This window comes from Rhopilema esculentum, chromosome 21 (assembly GCF_057945365.1).
Source record: "Rhopilema esculentum isolate cy_ngs chromosome 21, ASM5794536v1, whole genome shotgun sequence".
NCBI classification, from domain to species: Eukaryota; Metazoa; Cnidaria; class Scyphozoa; order Rhizostomeae; family Rhizostomatidae; genus Rhopilema; species Rhopilema esculentum.
The window spans coordinates 1916004-1935673 of NC_142835.1; the positions used below are offsets into that span (position 1 = coordinate 1916004).

Below are 19670 nucleotides of genomic sequence, written 5' to 3' on the forward strand. Positions count from 1 at the left end.
TCCCCCGCTTCCGCAGGCACCACGGAGCACGGGGGGCTGAGGGGGCTTTAGCTCCCCCCCCCAACTTTTTGCAAAAAATGCCAAATATTTAGTAATAAACTACCAATAAAGCCTCTTTTTAAACGGTTTTAGCCACCCCACTTTTTAGGTACCCCCACTTTTCTCAACACTCCACGGTGCCTGTCCACGGTCCCTGGTCGTGTATGGAAATAAAATTTGTGAAAGGCTTGTGGCATGACGGCAGACTGCCAGCCAGGAGTTTTGATGATGTAGCAAACAAGGGTCTGGGAACTAGTTCGCTGTTCTCTCCTTCGCCATCATTGCAAACGTGGCGAACTGAAGGAATAAAGTAGGAAAGAGAGTAGCAGTATGGAAAATATCTAACCTGAAGTACAGATTTCTCAACTGAAAAGGAACCACATTATTTCAATCAAAATCCATCCTCTTTGTGAAAATGGTATGTGGGAGTTTCATATTTTTGGAGGAACACCATAATGACAATAGTTTGTGCAGATAGGCCTTATTTTCATTTTTGCAGCTTGCCTTTAGGCACATAAATCTAGAATATAGTGTGATCTATTAACTTGTTTGTGCATCAAATTCGGAACTAGAAAAAAAAATTCCGTCAAACCAATTTTTAAGCCGCTTTTGGAAATATTTGTTTTGGGGCTCTCTATGGTATCACCGAAAAATCATGTTACTGTCGTATTTTGATACCTGTCTTGATGGGTTAGATAGGCCTAACTTAGATTTTTTCGTAAAGTCGTAAGATTGATTGGAAACTGACCTTATCATTGTCTATGAATATATTTATATATATATATATATATGAACCAATAAGATTCGAAGAGATCAGTATAGCTTTGTATGGCATATTCGTCGTCGAAGCTACAGGAAGATGTCTAGATATTGGTGGAAACATTTAAATTTATGAAAGTGGCGTGATCTGTTAAAATAGGCTTACTCGCCACCTATTATTAATGCCTTCTAATTAAGAACAGCTATATTAAGTTGTATCACTTATAGATAAAAATGGATTTGATTCATTGTCAAAACAAGATTAATTTTAAATATTACTAACTAAAGCAAAACTATTACTTTGAAGAGTAGATGGGACAGATTCTTTGAAATTTATGTTCCAAGTGATTTACACAATCTCTTAGGAGACACCATAAAAAATTATTTTGGTGCCATTTAACAAAATTAGGGCATTGAGGGAGAGTGGGTTCAGCTGGATTCTTTTAAAGATTGTTTATTTAGAACAAAAGTTGAAAGAATTGATTCAATGTATACTTATCATCGAAGAGTATTTTGTAGCATTGTAAGTCCTAAAGCTAGCCAAAACACTCATGTACAACAATTCTCCTTGGATATCACAATCTAGTTAGTATGTGGTTTTTTAAAGAATTTTGACATACAATTTATCCTTTGTATAATGTGCGTTTATAATGTTTCGTTAACTTGGACATTTGTTGATGATTATTTTTGTTGATTATTTACCAAAAAGCAGTAGAAATTACTTGTAATTTTACATTTTTAATATAGTTCAATTTATTTTCAACAAAACAAGCTATTCATTGTAACTTTATAATAACTCCATTGTCAGAGACACAAATCCTGGCTTTCTAACTATTGTCAATATAGCCCTTCTTTCCAAATTCTAACACCTAAAATGAAGAAGGCTACTGGCTGTTGTAGCTAGACATGTTGCATGACAAAATATTTTGTACATGTCTAAGTAAACTTTGATATTTTATGAGGAGGTTTTCCTGTTTGCTTCTTTCCTTTAAATTAAATTATGATAATTATCTATTATTTTATTGAATGCAGGTGCTCTTGGCTGCAGCAATTTGTACCAAAAATGGCAAAGGTTTGTTTTTTCTTACTTACACTATTCAACTATGTGAGGGGCTTTTTAAAACTTGTTTTTTGAAAACAAGGACCCATTCTAATTTGCCATTTTTCCTCTCAACCCTACTTTCGACTGAACCTGGATATAGATTTATAATGAATCACTTTCAAGTTTCCCCTTTGCATACCATTTTGAAATTATGCAGCTAAAAGGGATTGTTTAGATACAAAACCATCTGTTGATCGGTCATATCTGGATGAAATTCGAAAAGAGAGAGTTGAGGACAAATGGAATTTCACATTTTTTATTCTCTAAAATTTGCATTGACCTTAATGCTAAATCTTCATAAAACTTAGAAACTTTTAAGTATATGCTATATTGATGCATTTGGCTGTATCTTTTTCACGCTTTCATTTTGATTCACCCAAAATATTATCACATAGTTTATTTGACTCTCCAAGCCTTGAACTGAAGAGTACTATTATACAGCCAATACTTTGTTATATCTATGAAATAGGTACATGATGTTATTAATAATCTTTTATCTTCTGGGTGCTTTGAAAAGTGAATTAACTTGAGCCATCTTTTTCTTCTAGCCCTTATCTCAAGGCAGTTTGTTGAGATGACAAAGTCCCGCATTGAAGGACTTCTGTCAGCTTTCCCAAAGTTGATGAATACAGGAAAGCAGCACACATTTGTTGAGACAGAAAGCGTTAGATATGTGTACCAACCATTAGACAAGTTGTTCATGCTCTTGATTACAACTAAAGCAAGTAATATTTTGGAGGACTTAGAAACACTTAGACTTTTTTCAAGGGTGGTGAGTACCAATTTCATATAGCTGTATATATATAAATATATATTTTTATTTATGAATTTATGGAGGCTTGGATTGGAGGTTAACAGGCTGTTAATTTCTGAGATGTTGGTAGGAGAAGCTCTTGGTGGAGTGGGGTAAAGAATAAGCTTAGCTGGGACATTTTTGGCAGTCTATTTTAATAGTCATAGAAGAATATTTCTTGTCTTCTGAAAGTTTTGAGATAAGTCTTGTCATTTCTAGGTTCCAGAATACTGTAAAATTTTGGAAGAGACAGAGATCTTAGAGAACTCCTTTCAATTACTGTTTGCATTTGATGAGATAGTTGCCCTTGGGTATCGTGAAAATGTCAACCTTGCACAGATTAGGACATTTATTGAGATGGACAGCCACGAGGAAAGAGTCATAAATGCAGTCAGAAGGGTATGTGTAATATGCCAACTTTAAGGCTTTAAGGGTATTTCAACACTGTAACATCTGCAATTGTTTCCGTGTCAGATTTGTGATGTGTTTTTGTTTTGATTAATTTCTTCATGGTAAATAGGCCTTCCCTATAAGAGGTTATTTGGTTTCAGTGTGATCACCATAGTTTCATGTGCAATATCTGCATCTGTTTTTGACAACTTGCAGTTGATAGGAAATTGTTTTCTAATTGGTATGAGCTGAGTTCATGTGACTAGTTCCCGGTCAACTGATATATCACATCAGGCAAATTATGGCTCAGTGGATTTTGGTACGTTTGGGCCTTTTATAATAACTCAATGCCTTACAGTCATTGACAGTTGGTATTGAAATACACAATTAAACATTCTTGAGAAGTTCTTTTGTCCAGGAATGCAAAATTTTTCTAGGTATCTTTCCTACTGAGTCATTCTTTGCCAATCCAAATGATAGTCAGAGAAGAATCACTGAAAAAGCTGTATGTTTCTTTGTACTCATTTCTTGTGCTAAACAATTTTTTGTAGACACAAGAAATAGAAGTGAAAGAACAAATGAAAAGGAAGGCAAAAGAGCTGCAAAGAGCTGCAGCAGGCAGAGGAAAAACCAGTACACTTCTTAGTGGATTTGGTAGCATGTCATCTTCAATGTCTAGAAATGAACCAAGCAATCCTGTTGTTGGTGATACTGCTATTTCCGAACCTTCTCCACCAAAGCCTTCATACCCAACAAGGTATGTGATTACCATTGGAGTTTTCACTGCTCATGAAAAGTAACACATAATGATAAGAGCTCTTATTCAATACCTTTGACAATTACATAACATATATTCTTGATTTATTTATGTTGTTGGTACATGTATTTAATTCTTTTCAATTCAAGTCAAACTTTAAAAACTTTCGTTTATTTGTGTAACAAAAGAAAAGAAATTGAACAACAATTTCATAAGGGCTGGTGACACTTATGTTATATTTATTTTAATCTGTGCCAGTTAGAACTGTTTTATGTCAATGGAGTTCTATCTATTATTAAAAGAGTTAGATATTCTGATAACAAAAAATTCTTACGCTTTATGATTTGAAATGTTTGTAATTAAAATTTTTTGCTATTTTAAAGACCAACAGGAAGTGGCAAAGCCCTAAAGCTTGGAGGAAAAGGAAAAGATGTTGACTCATTTGTTGACAAGCTCCGGCAAGAAGGAACAGGTGAGCGTCTATATATGCCTTTGATTTGTTTTTTATTAGATTTAGTTAAAAGATGATGTTTCGATTTTTATCTAAAGTGTTTTCATTTAGAAGCAGTTTAATTTCTGCACTGTCTAGGAATCCATTTTACACAATTTTACGCCTGGAATTCCCAACAAAAATTGTTGAATTTGATATTGTGAAGACGAAGTCATAATGGCTAAGTAGTTAGATCATTTAACTGCAGCAACGAGAAACAAGATAACCGTTCCAAAGTCCCCTACCAATGTTGCATGCCTTTGTAGGTTCTGGGGGGGGGGTACTTATTCATGAATAAATATTATTGTTTAGATCATTTAGACCGCTAGATACTAAGCTATGATCTTCTTTTTCAGAGGTCATCACCCAAGCATCTTCAAGACAACCAACAAAAGCACCCACTCCATCTGTACCCATGTCAAGGTAAACCTCACTTCAAATCCCAAAGCAAGTCCCATTTTCGAAACCATGCAGGCAGTTTTTGGCAACAACAAAAAAATACCGTAGCCTGCCTTTAGTAAAAACTCACCTCTCTATTTTTGATTTGTATTAAAATGGTGTGGACACTGGACCACCATTTCAATCTCTCATACATTTTTTTTTCTCTTTAATCCCCTTGTCTCTCTCTCTCTCTATTTCCATTCTATCCTTCCCTTAGTTTTCGTCCTTCTTGCCCATTTTTCCAGCTTTCTATTTAATTCGGAAATTTGGACTGCCAACTATTTCATTGAAATATATATTATTTACATTGATACATATTTACATTGAAAAGCTTTGCTGGAATATTTAAAAGTAAAAACTTTGCTTTCTTTTCTCTATTGAAAATCACTCACAGCTGGCTTTTTCTAATTAGAATGAAATGTCTATTTGGAAATCAATGCTGTTACTCTTTCAAAAAAAATTCGCGGTTAAATATATAAGTATATATATGGTGGGGTTGGTATGAGATTTCGAATAGAAACTGTGAAACTCTGAAGTGGAAGTTTGTAAAACTATCTCTTATTCACCTCAAGATAAAGTTTAGTTGGTCTCTGTTTTCATACGAACTGTCATTATTCTGTTGTTTTTCGTTTAAAGAAAGTGGGCAACCCCTTTGTTTCTCTTCTAGTGTTCATATTAAAGTAGATGAAAAAATCACGTTATCTGCTGGTCGCCATGGAGGGCTACAAAACATGGAAGTCAGGGGAATGGTGTTGCTGAGAATATCCGACCCTGCTATGACAAAGCTTTGCCTAAAGGTTGATAACATTGATGATAGGGGTTTCCAGATGCAGGTAAGACAATATTTATTGAAATGAAGGCGTAAGTCAATACTTGTAAGGCAACGATTTTCGGCCTCTTGAACCAGCTTCGTTTATTCAATCAGCTATACTTTTTAGCAAACAATGGACCATATATGCTTTAACGCAACGAGGCGATTATACGTATCTGTATCAGAGTTTTAGATTGGTCATATCGCTAACTCAAGCCTCCAAGGGAACGATGAAAATTGTTCAAGTTAACCATTATTCAAATTATTAGGCGCTTGAATATATTTGGAAAACTTCAAGTTATCGGGTTATACTAAATGTCTAGACAATCTCCGTCGTAAGAGTTGTTTGCGAAGGGTTATACCGTTCCTATTTTCGTTTTGCTCGACAAAATAGCTACATGCCTGCAAAGCCAAGGCGGCCATTTTTCCCTTTTAGAGTATTTTAAGTAAGAAATATTTGGATTCAAGTTTGATTTTGCCGCAGACAAAACAGTTGTTTAATAGAGACAGAAAACTAATTCTAAGACTCTGTTGATAACGAAAGAACTCAAGTTTCCTGTTCGTTTCCTGCTCGTTTCTTCTCGTCTTAGCTCGTTACTGTTCGTCCTTATTTTAGCAAATAAGTTATGAACAATTATCTACCTTTGATTAGCCACACATGCATTTCTGAATTCTTCATCCTCTACATTCTCGGGTCCCCTCTTTTTTAAAGAATTATTATTCTTTTGGTTGCTTCATTAACGAAAATTTAAATGCATGTTTCCCATGAAAGTATACTATTTATTTTCTTTGCCAAGCTTTGAAAACCTGCATTAATTACGTTTAAACAATAAAATAGGCAAAAGTTCGCGACTATCAAATTTCCTACTTGTTTTTGTCAATGTTGAATCCGAACAATGTGGATTTTGATGTATGCAATTTAAAACCATCGCTAGAAGGTTAGAGTAAACCCGAAGTCACAGCTTTTGTCTTAAGTATTTGAATTAGAAATAAACAGATTGGAAGTCATTTGGAGTACTAAGAAAATATTTACCTTTTTGGTACATTTTGTGTCTATAATCTTGTTCTTTTTTGTGTTGCATTTACATGACCGATAATCAAGCTGTTTTGTTATCAATCCTGTGTTTATTTTTTTTCTAGACGCATCCAAACATAGATAAAAAACTTTTCAGCCAGAACTCTGTCATAGGACTTAAACAAAGTGGGAAGGGCTTCCCCCTCAATAACGAAATTGGCGTGGTGAAGTGGCGGTTGCAGACAAAAGACGAAAACATGATACCGTTAACGAGTGAGTTGCTATTTATCTTTTTTATAAATATTTTTACATGAAATATTAAATATTTTACGTAGGTAAATATAAAGATTTTACATTATGAATTTTCAAAAGTATCTTTTGTCAGTAGATACCACACCGCTCCACCCTTTGAAAGACGTATTCGTCTTTTTCTTCTAGTTAACTGTTGGCCCAATGAAAACGATGGACAATGCGAAGTTACAATTGAATATGAATTGAATCTCGAGGACCTGGAACTGAATGACGTCACGATTCAAATACCTGTACCGTAAGTATTTATAGGCATCAGTTGATCATTTGAGTGAATGATAGTTTAAAAAGGCGTCATTTGACCGCGCTGGATGTGTTTGTTATAAATTATTTCTGGGATTAGATGGTTAAATTTCTTGTGTTTCTTCCTGTGTTGCCAAAAAAGCACGTCCAGATGTGTTGCCAGAGTTTATGAATTGAGAACGAGAAGATAATTTCTCGACAGTTCATGCTCAGTGCTAAACACGTTGGAGCTGATGGTTTATTTTCAGCGAACAATTTTTTGCATCATATATAAACCGCATAATGTTGCATACACTAGGTTTTATGTGATATATAACCTTTCTGCGATTTCTGAAATCAAAGTTTTGCATTAAAGTTTCTTTGCAGTCTTGTATATTTGTAAGTTTTTTGTCCTTGACCGTCTAAATGGTATTATGTTTAATTTTGTTAGCGTATATAGCTCTTTCTTGTTGAGTTAACACTCCCTGATAATTCATTTTCACAGATCCGGCGTTGGTGCACCTGTAGTCGGTGAGGTGACAGGAGACTATTATTATGATCAAAAGAAGTCAATGCTTGATTGGCAGTTGCCTGTTATTGATGCATCGAATTCTCAAGGGAGTTTAGAGTTCACAATGGCCGGTCACCCTGATGATTTCTATCCTATAAATGTTTCGTTTTATTCACAGAAAACCATCTGCAAGTTACAGGTCAGTTACATTTTTTAATTCTTATGTCGCCAGGGAATTATAAATAGTTTTGACTTTGCTGTAACTAAATTGAAATAATCATATGCTTTTATTTCTTCACTTTTGCTTAAGAACAGGATGGTCTCCGAGTGTAACCCTTAATCGTACTATCACCAGCCAACTAGTTTGACAAACTCGTATGGTAATTAGGAAAACTCGTATGTTGTCCTATGCTTGTAAAGCAGCACTCAACATTTCAACCTGTTTCAAGCAGGGACAGTCAAATATTGGGAGGGGCAAGCCGATTATTTTGAAAAGATAACATTACATTTTCTCATTGTTTAAGAACAGAAAACGATCGCCCAACGCCCTCCCCCCCAAGTGTCCGCCCCCAAGTATCCGCTCCAAGTGTCCGCCCCCAAATATCCGCCCCAAGTGTCCGCCCCCAAGTGTCCGCCCCCCCCCCCTCCAGTGTCCGCCCCTAGTTTCAAGCCAATAACAATAAAGCAGTTATATAAAGATCGCAGTGGTACCGTTGAAAGCGTAGGGTTTAAAGCAGTTTTAACGTTTTGTATACCGGGCTTTATCTAATGATTGAAATGTTTGGGTATATATTTGACATTAAATATTTTTTTCTTCTTTTAGGTTTTAGATATACTGAATTCCGAGTCAAAGACAGCTGTTAAATATTCTCATGAAAAAGCATTGACTGTCGAGAAATATGAAGTGGTTTGAGGATCAGACATTTTATATTCAGTTGATTCATTGAACTCAATTAATGAACTAGGCCCACTGAAAGAGTTAACAATTTATTTGAATTATTGTCTTGCGGTCATTATCGTAAAGGTTCATAGCCTTGATAATGAGTTACAGCCAAACCAACATATTTTTCAAATAACATTAATCTCAATAATTGCGAGTTTTTTAAATGCCCTATTTATAGAGCCCTAAAAAGATAGAACCGAAAATCACACTAAATAATTTACAAGTAAGGTCGCCGTTATCGTTATTTTATCAAGTGACTGAAATGGGTTCCGCTCAAGGGATGAAATACTGTTGACCCTTTAATATATCATAGTTTACAGGTCATAAGTCAGAGGTCAGAGGTCACGCTTTGGGTTTGTTGTATTCTTCCTCATTCAAACAACTGCTCGGGTTCCGTTTAGAACATTCTTTGGATGTATCACTATGCCCAAATAGTTGCCCTTTGACCCCAATTTTCGTAGATTCAGCTTAGTTGCTTGTAGATCAGAGTTAAATACCATATTCTTTCTTCATAAGGTAATCAGAATTGAAACAGTTCGTTTCTTTGTGGTTGTTACTTCTCTGCATCGTTGTGTTGGAAACAGTGTTAGAAAACGGTTTTTTAAAACTGTTAATTGGGAAAAACTCTTGGCCCCAGTTGGTTCTATATGAAGAGAAATAGCCCTCTGGATCGATTAAGTACAATTCTCGTGGAACAGCTGGTATGGGCCATGGCGCTTTGACCAGTGGACGCCTTTTTTACAATATTTTACAAGAGATTAGTTCTATCAAGGCTTTTCGAGTTGGAGAGGCGCGATTTTCTCAAAAGAAAAGTTCCATTTTAGTTTAATCGAATATATATTTTTTTGGAACTTTGGAACAAATTTCTCACCTTTAAGCATTGATCCAACTGCAATTCCACTGATGATCTCCACTTAAAAACCACTAGACTGGTTGTGCCCTATTTACTCGACTACAAGCCGCCTTCGTTTATAAGCCGCCGTCGTTTATAAGCCGCCCTTGATTATAAACCGCAGCAAAACGTGGCAAAAATTGATTATAAGCCGCGGCTTATATTCGAATAATTACGGTTAGCGGCGTACGTAACGTTCAGCTGCCACTGCACGAGGGCTCACCGTACCCAGGTGGACAGGTTCAAAGTTCAAACCTTAGCTTTCACCGTATTAGAAAATTGTGATCGCCCAGAAATGTTTTGTTGCAAGACACTTGCTTTTCACGTGCACAATTGTGAATCAGCAGCTAGTGTACATGTGATTTTCGAAGAACTGATCGGATTTTTGGCAAATTGCCTCTCAATACCTATTAAGTAACAACAGAGCGTGGTGCCTCTCGCAACACGAATGGCAACTTTTGATGGGTTGATGATGGGGATCAAAGCAAAATACTTAACGTTTTCGCTTCAATTTACAGGTATTTCACATTTTGTTCTTACAATTTCAATTTTTGTATACAACATTTTTTTATGTACATTATATTCTATTTCTTAACCATTTTTATTTTTATAATTGATACATGTAGCTGGGCAATTCTATTTCTAGCCCGTTGTGTCAAAATTTAAATTGATGTTGTAACTTTCCATTTAATTCATGCAATGAGACATTTAATTGTAACCAGAACTTCTCCGCCTGTTTTGCTAATTTTTTTACACGAAGCATCGTTTAAGCATTATTAGATTTTTAGAAATGTTTACTACTTGCGGCGAAAAGTTGATGAAATGTAAGAAACAATGAACGCCGCAGCGCGCCGAGAACAAACAACAATGAACACAAGTAAATTAATGGTAGGTAATATTTCACCCTGGCATACGGGGCTTGAATTTGAAACCCCGAAGAGCGAGCGACAGTGACTACCCCATAAAGAACCTGGTAGAAATTACAATGAAAAAGATATTTATTACTAGCGTTTTACATAACAAAAGGTACAATTTACATGATAAAATTTAAGATAATATAAAAGCAAGATAAGAACAAAAGTTTTTTCAAAAATTTGTCCGTACAAGATTTTAGCACTAAGATTTTTGGTTATTACTAGTAGGCAATTTATTTTTCTTAGACCTTTATACAATATTATACATTCACATTTTAAATTTCTATAATATTCGTATTATAATATTCGTATTTTGATATAACATTCCTCTTGATTGGGTTTTTATATATTTTTTAATGGCTTATAGCTTGGAGGCTTAAAGGTAACCCCACATCCAGGGATTAAAAAATTTCAAAGTTTGATCAGTCAGAGTTCGAATTCCCTAGCAAATCCTGGAAAAAATCTATAGAGACAGAAATATTCGAACATGACCTAATATTCAGCCTAATCTTTTTAATTGGGGGAAGGGGGGCACTTTCCTATTCTATTCATAGTGCGTGCTACTTAGTGAGTCTGGTACCCAAGGTAAGTGCTTGCTGATGTTTCGTAGATAACCATGGGCTCCGATTAGGTTGGGAGGGGGGGGGGGCAAGGGAGATTTTACAAATCATAACAAAAAATGTTTAGTAAAGTTCTATTGTTTTGCAAAAAAGTGGCGGGGCCATGGCCCCTCCAGGCCCCTCTTTGTCGGAGGCCCAGATAACTGGTCTAGATTTATCCATTAATCATAAAACACGAATTGTTTGTACAACTTTGTATCCCAACTTTTGATGATTCAATTTATTCAACTTTTATGCCCTTTAGCTAACCTATGATGATTATTGCACATGTGATTTGTGAATGTTTTTAAATGTAAGCGAACAGCCTCAATTTGTATAGGGCTGCAGCGAATTCAACACGTTTTTCATAATTTAGATGCTAGCTGATTTTGTTGAAAAAACTAAGATCTTTCAAGTACAGCGGGGCAAATTACGGACTGAGGGGGCTACGATCTTTTGGGATTGAAGATTGCTAAAACCAAGAGCAAGGTGATTTTTGGATGGTTTTGAGAGCGTTGAGGGGAGTCAGATGCTCAACCCCTAATCCTTTTCTAAATGCCAAAGAAATTATTGATGCTTTTTTCAAGACATTATTACAAGAGCTCCATAGTACTTTTCAAAACACAAACACCACTGTAAAAGCTATTATAGTCATTCTAATCATTGTGAACTTTATGATTGTGTCAGAAATATTTAGCAATAAGGCACTATGATTAAAAAAGAATAAAAATGATGTATTTTTGTTGAATTTCTGGGACGTTCACACACCTCGTTCTCAATCACACCTTTGCAGAACCTCCTCTAGAGTTTTCGTACATTTCATTGTCAGGTGACCCAACAAAAATGGCTGAGGGTACTGTAAAGGTGAAAAACCACCTTCCACCAGGAGTAAGGTGCCTTCGCTCATTCTCTAACGATGACACACCGCCGAGTGAAAATCGGTGAGTAATTTAGGAATTTTCCAATTATTTATTTTAAGTCTTGATTTGTTATTAAAGATTGCCGGCTTCCGGTTAATCTTTAGACCTTTATGGCTGCTGAAATATAATTAGTGATTAGACTTGCTCCATTATTTTTAAATTGGTTAATTCTTTGCTATAATTACAGTTTGATCTGTTTAGGCCGTATGCAGTGTATATGACAAATATTATTTCAGACGTAAAGGTATCACAGACGTCATGGCGTTTGATCTGTTCCTTATCCACGTCACAATTGTGCTGCCTATCTTTTTGAAAACATTCCACAAATCATGATTATGATAATATTCGCAAGCAGTCGCTCAAGCTAGCCAATTTTATTTTAGTAGCAATGATGGAGTATTGTTTGTCGTGGTAAATGTCATTTGGGTGTACCTAGCCCACAAATGGCAACACCATAAACACCTTGAAACGTTTTCTGAATATTTTAAAAATTTGATTTTTCGGTTGCTTAGGAAACAGCTTATTTTGAAAAATTCACCTGCCTAAACTAGAATGCGCAAAAAACATTTCCCAATTCTCCATTAACAAGGCACAATAATCCTACATTTTCTGTTCTTTTAAAACTGTTTTAATGCAAATAATTATTCAAACCAGAGTCTTACCATGCTTTTACCCTTTGGCCATGATTTTGGAAATCTTAGCTGCTTCATGATCATGCGTCAAGAGTCTTTATTCTTTAAAAAATTGTTTAATGCAATAAACTTTGAAACTTTCTAATAAAAGAACAGGATTAACAGTCCATATTTTGGAACTTACATGTGATAATTTTTAGTATGTGAAAAATATTATTTTGATAAACTTATTGTGTTTACCTACTAAATTTCAAGGGCTTAAAAAAATTTTCTGTTCTTCTTGCACTATATAAATTCATTAGATCAAAACCTGTATAGTTTTAGAGATACTTTTTAAATATACTATTTGTTATGTGATTGTTCTTAAAATACCATTGACAGCAAAGTTTTAAGTTTGCTAACTGTGGTCTAAAAACTTTAGTGGAGTGGTATAGGGCTAGTGGTTTTCCAAAAGATTTTTTAGCATATGGCAAGTCTTAAATAGTCTTACATGCTGCATTGTAGGGTTGATAACTTTGTTGATCTTTGAGAACTCCACAATAATATTAAGACTAAATTAAGTGGCTTTTGATTGGTATGTTTTTCTTATGATAGTGTATGAAAACATTTGCTCCTACAACACAAGTCAATACACCAAAGTGGTCAACTGCAAGGCCAGTATGGTCGCAGATTGTTCTTTTCAAATCAAAAGTCTTCAGCCCGCTGGTTTTTTCTAATATTGTTCCTTATCATGGTAATGCGTTTCTCTCTCCCAGTTGTTTTGAAGTTACCAGATAAAGTTATGATACCTGCAATTTCTTTTTAGAATTAATTAAATGACATGTGCATCAAACTTGCATCAAACTTGCATCAACCTATAGATTTACGATTAAGTTTCATTAAGATTAATTTAAAATTCTATATTTTCAGTTACAAGGCATTTGTTCTGGTGCTCACCTTTATGGCATACACCTCTTATCATCTTGCCAAAAGACCAATTAGTGATGTGAAGGTAATTATATGCAACACCTCTCTGTTTGATCGCTAGAAAATTTGTTAAATCCCATCTTTTGTAGCCTAAGCATCTTTTGTAATTTAGATTATGTTTTGAATAGATTTTGATGTTTATACAGTGTTGGTTATATTAGGAATATGATTGCACATAGGCACCTTTACACATGCCTATAATTCCCTAGGCATGCTTTTGATGGCAATGGCAGAACCACATTTTGACTGACTATTTTTTTCTCTAATTTTCCCGCAGTTGTTTTTGTTAAACTCAAAGTTTTTGATTTCTTTTACATGAGTTGTCTTGGTAGAATGTCTGGGAACATAATCACACTGTAAAAAACCTAATGTATGCTTTCCTTGTATGTTTCTATGTTGTATGCTTATCAAAGTAAGTCTGTTGCCTTCTAAATTCATTTGTTATAATTTAGGGAACATGGAATCCAAACTGTACAGTCGAGAGAGTAAATAATACCTGTGCTGCCTGGAAGCCTTTCAGTGAGTTCCTTTTTTATAAAAAGTTCTTTGGTTCCTTTCTATCACCTAAAGTTGTGGTGCCATTTTTGTGTTATCATACATTGTCAGACTGATTTTTGCTTGCTAAGTTTTAATAGAAACAGATGCCTTATTTTCAGTGTGAAAATTTGGATTGAGGTTGCATGAAAAGATTCCCCATTGCCTTTTTTATTGTAAAGGTGACAAGTCAGTGATCAGAGATTTTTATCCAGTTAGAGAATATACTATTAAATGTTATTTGAAATCTTATCACAAAAACTGTGCTACATTTTATATACAAAGAAAAAGTAAACAATGTGTTGGGTTTAAAGTCACATATACACATGCATATATGTAGAGTTGACTTTTTTCAAGCAAAGTGTTTGACAAAGGATCAAAATTTTGATAGTCTCAAACATTAGTATAACCCATAAAGTAATTTTTTCTTTGTCATTTCCATTCTTGAACAAGCATGATATACTCTAAGCAAAGGTAAAGCCTGGTTCCCATATAATCATAAGAGTGTCAGCAACGGTCTGCGACAGTCTGCGTCAGTCTGTGTTGGTCTCCTGATGACTCTGAATCGCAATGGATGTAATTAACCAATCAAAGGAAAGTGATTTGGCGTGTTTTTGCTTGCTGTTGTCTTGTTGTCAATGGGAAAACTTTTTCTTTGATCGTTATGGAGGATGGAAGAAAAGATCGGCGACATGTTCCAACTCTTACAATTTTTTGGGAACCAGGCTCCATGGAAGATGGAAGAAGAGATCAATGACACATTCACTTCTTTTATGATTTTATGGGAACCAGGCTTTATCGATGTAATGATAAAGTCTTTTACTGAGATCATGACTTAAGTACGTATATAGAACAGGATGGGACAGTTAGATAAGTAGACAATAATCACACTGAATCTTGGAAGAGCAACATTTTGCTTTAAGCTTCTAAAATACAAATACAAAACCATGTTAAACAAATAAACTTTGAGAGCTCTTTCCAGCAATGCAATATGATTACCTCTCAAGGAATGAGGTTTCTGTTTTTTACACAGCTGCCGAATATTTAATTTGTGCTTGGTGTGTCTTCTGTGGTACATGCTCTTGTGACACAGATTATATGCAAGTTCCCATGCTGCAGCTACTGAATGACATTTGTGTTATTCTCTTTTAAGCTGGATGACAAGAAAAAAATGCCCATTAGGGCATTTGATTTTTGTTGTATTTATACTTTTGGCTAGAAAGTGTATTAAGACACAGTCCTTTTCTGTTAAGGATACAATAATTTCTTAAGAAATTTAGCAAGGTCTTTTTAATTAATCACAATTTGACTTTATTTACAGGGTTTTCAAAATGGTATTTGTAGGGTTTCAACTATGTTAAGGATTAAATGCACACTGTGAATTACAGCTATAATTTTAATGGCTTTGGTTTGTGATTCATTTTGTTTTGGACACAAAGGGAAAACCATGCTGTTAGAATCGTATCAATTGAAGCTTTGATATCTTAAGTGAACCATTTATTGAAGGGTTTTGTTGAATAGATATACAGGAACAAAGCAATACAACCACGGGTATCCAATGTAACGAGATAAAATTTTCAAAATAAATTAAATTTAAGAAATACTAATATTTCGCCAGGGCATACAGGGCTTTATCAGAGTAAATGAAACGAACGAGTGAATGGATTTAAAATGTGAGATGGTGGTGCCGGATTGGTGGATGTTGAATGGTGTGAATGCAGTGCAGTGGAGAAAAAATGGGATGATGGAAGTGGGGGAGGGAAGGGTGGTGGGTGATGTGAGGGGATGTGGGTGGTGCTATGGAGATTGATGCAATGGGATGATAATGATGACTATGAATATGAATATAAAAAAAAATTTGAAAATTTTATCTCATTACATTGGATTCTCATCGTTGTATTGATTTGTTCCTGTATATCTTTCGTATTATTATTCATCTCATTTTGTTGGATAACTGTGGGAAGTTTTTACTGACAAAGAAATAATCTTGGCAGCATAATGCCTAATCTCCTGTACAATTTTTTTGTGATGATCTCAGAGATTATGTTTTTTTATTTTTTCTAGACATCAATATTTTATTGGGATTTTTTGGTAAATTTTTAAAGTTTGTAATTAGGGGAATTTTGTGTGTGAAATTTCTGTATTTGATATTTACAGAAATTAATATATGATGCTAAGCATAATTGATTATCAACATCACCTACGCAAAGTGAAGCCATAACGCACGACTAACTCTACAAGATTTGCCATTTGCCAAATATGATCTTCCTTATTGTTCCAAAAATCAATGAAGTCACCAGAATTTCATTTGTAGTAAACTCAGGGGCGTCACCAATGGGGGTATGTGGGTGGTCTACTCCTACAATTCTTTATTTTCATTTACACAGAAATAATTTTTTCAGGCGACAGAAGAAATTTATCTTCTCACCCTGTAGTATATTTTTAACCTTTTTGCAATAATTGTAACTTATTAACATTTCTGTAGCAGTTGATCTTTCAAAATTATGACACTAAAAATGCTTGAAGTTCAATTTTTTCGAATGCTGTAATATTGAATAAGCATTGAGGCAGCATATTAAAGTATTTATTTTGTGAGAGCATCCTAGAAGAGTGAGACACGCCGTTTTTATGGGCAAAAATAATTACTGAACCCCTCCAAAAAACTTTTTGGTTTCGCCCTAAGTAAACTTATTTTGACATTACAATACATTGGGATTTCCCTGCCGTTTTAATTGCAGGAGACCTACGCCCATTTAATTCTCATCATCCTTGAATAAAACTTGCTCTAACTTTTCTGATGTGCTCTCGTTAGTTCTTGTTTACTTCCTTTTGCTTCAAACAATTATTTTTCAAAACATTCAGAACTATCTATCTTGAGAATTCCTCGCGTCATCAACTACTTTTACCATCATAATGGCTTTGGTCTAAGCCGAAACTCATGATATTTTGTGATATTTTATGAATGTTTATCATCGTGGTTTTCAAAGTATTCAAAGGCTTTTAAAAGTAATAAAATAATTATACACTGTTAGAAAAAGTGTTGTCTATAAAAATTTGTTTTTATGATAAAAACTTCGATTTTTCGATTAAGAATTTATCCTTAAAGTGTTTTATGAATTGCTTTATTACCTTTTCTCACTATCAAAGAATACTCTTTATTCTAGAAATACGTGAAATTTAAGGACATTTACTCTACTTTAGATATAATGCTCGAAAATATGACAATTTCCAAGCAAGGCTTCCAAATATTACCTGCATTGAATGTTTTTTCAAAGTTGACTTTAAAATCCTGTGGCAGAATACATAAGGGCAACTTTGAAAGAAAGAGGAAAATTTTTCTACAAAACTTCATTCCAGTTATGATAAACTTCTTTTATTTAACAATAATAAAAATAAATAATTCATTTCAATTACAGTTCATACAGCAAAAACATTTCAATAGCTAACTACAAAGAGGTAATATTATTTAAGATCGTACTCGGAACAAAATTTCAAAGACGAATCTCATTTCATAATTATCTGTAAATGTCCCAGAATGTTTCGAGCTATTTAATCAACTTCTTCTACAGTTGGTCCATTAGACGTTGCTTGTCCAGCTGACATTCCACCAGCCCCACCAGCACTGTACAAGTTCGTAATAACTGGCCTAGCCACATTTTCCAGCTCTTTTCGCTGATGCTCAAACTCGTCCTTGTCTGCTGATTGGTTTCTATCCAGCCAATCAATGACTTCTTTACACTTGGACAGAACTCGTTCTTTGTCTTCTTGCGATGTTTTGCTTGCAACATTTTGATCTTCCATCGTATTTTTTAAACTAAAGACATAAGTTTCCAAGTTGTTCTTTGACTGCACTCTCTCCCGTTGTTTCTCGTCCTCCTCTTTGTACCTGTCTGCATCATGAACCATTCTCTCAACTTCCTCGGCAGACAATCTTCCCTTGTCGTTAGTAATTGTTATCTTGCTGTTCTTGCCTGTGCTTTTCTCAACTGCAGTTACGTTCAGTATTCCGTTTGCGTCGATATCAAAAGTGACATCAATTTTTGGCACTCCTCTTGGTGCTGGAGGGATTCCCGACAAGTCGAACCGTCCGAGCAAGTGGTTGTCTTTAGTCATTGCCCTTTCTCCTTCATATACCTGGATGGTGACTGCTGGTTGATTATCAGCGTACGTCGTGAATGTCTCTGTCTTTTTGGTTGGGATTGCGGTGCTTCGCTTTATGAGAGTCGTCATTACTCCACCAGCCGTTTCGATTCCAAGAGACAAGGGTGCCACATCAATCACCAGTAGGTCTTTTACTCCTTCGTCTTTATCACCACTCAAGATTGCTGCCTGCACTGCTGCACCGTAAGCAACAGCTTCGTCTGGATTGATTCCTTTGCAAAGCTCTTTGCCATTAAAGAAGTCACGCAACATGTTTTGCACCTTTGGTATCCTCGTTGATCCACCAACCAGAACTATCTCATCGATCTGTCCCTTGCTTAACTGGGCGTCTTTTAAGGCTTTCTCCACTGGTTCCAAGGTGCCACGAAACAGGTCAGCGTTGAGTTCCTCGAAGCGAGCTCTTGTCAAGGAAGAGTAAAAGTCGATGCCTTCAAAGAGAGAGTCGACCTCGATGCTGGCTTGAGTTGCTGATGACAGTGCCCTCTTCAGTCTTTCGCAAGCAGTTCTAAGTCTCCGTAAAGCTCTCTTGTTTCCACTAATGTCCTTGTTGTACTTGCGTTTGAATTCCTTTATAAAATGATCAACAACACGATTATCAAAATCTTCACCACCGAGATGGGTATTTCCACCAGTCGACTTCACCTCAAACACCCCGTCTTCGATGCTGAGTATTGAGACGTCGAATGTGCCACCACCTAAATCGAAAATGAGCACGTTCTTTTCCTTGGTGCACCCCTTGTCCAGTCCGTACGCAATCGCTGCTGCTGTCGGCTCGTTGATTATTCGTAAAACGTTTAGACCAGCTATGATTCCTGCATCTTTTGTAGCTTGTCTCTGCGAGTCATTGAAATAAGCTGGAACTGTTATGACGACATCTTTGATTTTCTCACCGAGGTATGCTTCTGCTGTTTCCTTCATTTTGGTGAGAACCATCGAAGAAATCTCCTCTGGAAAGAAATATTTCTGTTCTCCCTTGTAGGTTGCCGTCAGTTTTGGTTTGCCATTGTCGTTGATGACCTTGAAGGGCCAATGCTTCATGTCCTCTTGTACTGTGGCATCGTCGAAACGTCTCCCGATTAGCCTCTTGGCATCGAAAATCGTGTTCTCTGGGTTCATGGCCACTTGGTTCTTTGCAGCATCTCCAATCAGCCTCTCGTTGTCGTTAAAGGCAACGTAGCTCGGTGTTGTTCTGTTTCCTTGATCATTGGCAATAATTTCCACTTTGCCATGTTGAAAGACCCCTACACACGAGTAGGTCGTTCCCAAATCGATTCCAACTGCTTTCGGCATTTTCTTATCCTCTGTGTTTCCAAAATCACAGCAAATGTTAGATACTAGTCGCTTTCTGCGGAAGTAATTCTCTTCTCTTTCGATTTGTTCGCTTCGTACTCTCTACGATTGCAATTCTGCCCTTGAGTACGGCTTCCGTCATTTTATACTGTTTGTTTGAAATTCAAGAAACTTCGAGAA

The 19670-nt window shown here is 35.6% G+C and overlaps 3 protein-coding genes across 3 annotated transcripts in view; 2 read left to right on the forward strand and 1 right to left on the reverse strand.

Moving 5' to 3' along the window:
- The first annotated feature begins 297 nt into the window (after positions 1-297).
- On the forward strand, positions 298-9114 carry LOC135684280 (coatomer subunit delta). Its single transcript, XM_065199772.2, has 12 exons — positions 298-457; positions 1831-1870; positions 2449-2672; positions 2913-3092; positions 3635-3840; positions 4224-4312; positions 4687-4753; positions 5439-5604; positions 6723-6870; positions 7036-7144; positions 7634-7838; positions 8463-9114. Exons 1-12 carry the CDS (start codon positions 455-457, stop codon positions 8550-8552), a joined length of 1527 nt encoding a protein of 508 aa, XP_065055844.2. The 5' UTR covers positions 298-454; the 3' UTR covers positions 8553-9114.
- Positions 9115-9617: 503 nt separating this feature from the next.
- Positions 9618-19670, forward strand: part of LOC135684279 (glucose-6-phosphate exchanger SLC37A2) — a 30859-nt gene continuing 20806 nt past the window's right edge. The window contains exons 1-4 of the mRNA XM_065199770.2: positions 9618-9992; positions 11817-11928; positions 13449-13530; positions 13958-14024. Of these exons, the coding sequence (XP_065055842.1) occupies positions 9923-9992; positions 11817-11928; positions 13449-13530; positions 13958-14024 (331 nt within the window). The 5' untranslated portion in view covers positions 9618-9922. The remainder of the gene's footprint in view (positions 9993-11816; positions 11929-13448; positions 13531-13957; positions 14025-19670) is intronic.
- Positions 17397-19614, reverse strand: LOC135684289 (heat shock cognate 71 kDa protein). Its single transcript, XM_065199786.2, has one exon. It carries the CDS (start codon positions 19488-19490, stop codon positions 17589-17591), a length of 1902 nt encoding a protein of 633 aa, XP_065055858.2. The 5' UTR covers positions 19491-19614; the 3' UTR covers positions 17397-17588.

Bases quoted from the DNA above. Each gene is read 5' to 3' on its own strand.
- LOC135684289 (XM_065199786.2), bottom strand. From the start codon at position 19,490: ATGCCGAAAGCAGTTGGAATCGATTTGGGAACGACCTACTCGTGTGTA.
- LOC135684280 (XM_065199772.2), top strand. The intron at 1,871-2,448 runs GTTTGTTTTTTC...TTTTTCTTCTAG, and splicing joins TTGTACCAAAAATGGCAAAG to CCCTTATCTCAAGGCAGTTT. The intron at 3,093-3,634 runs GTATGTGTAATA...AATTTTTTGTAG, and splicing joins TCATAAATGCAGTCAGAAGG to ACACAAGAAATAGAAGTGAA.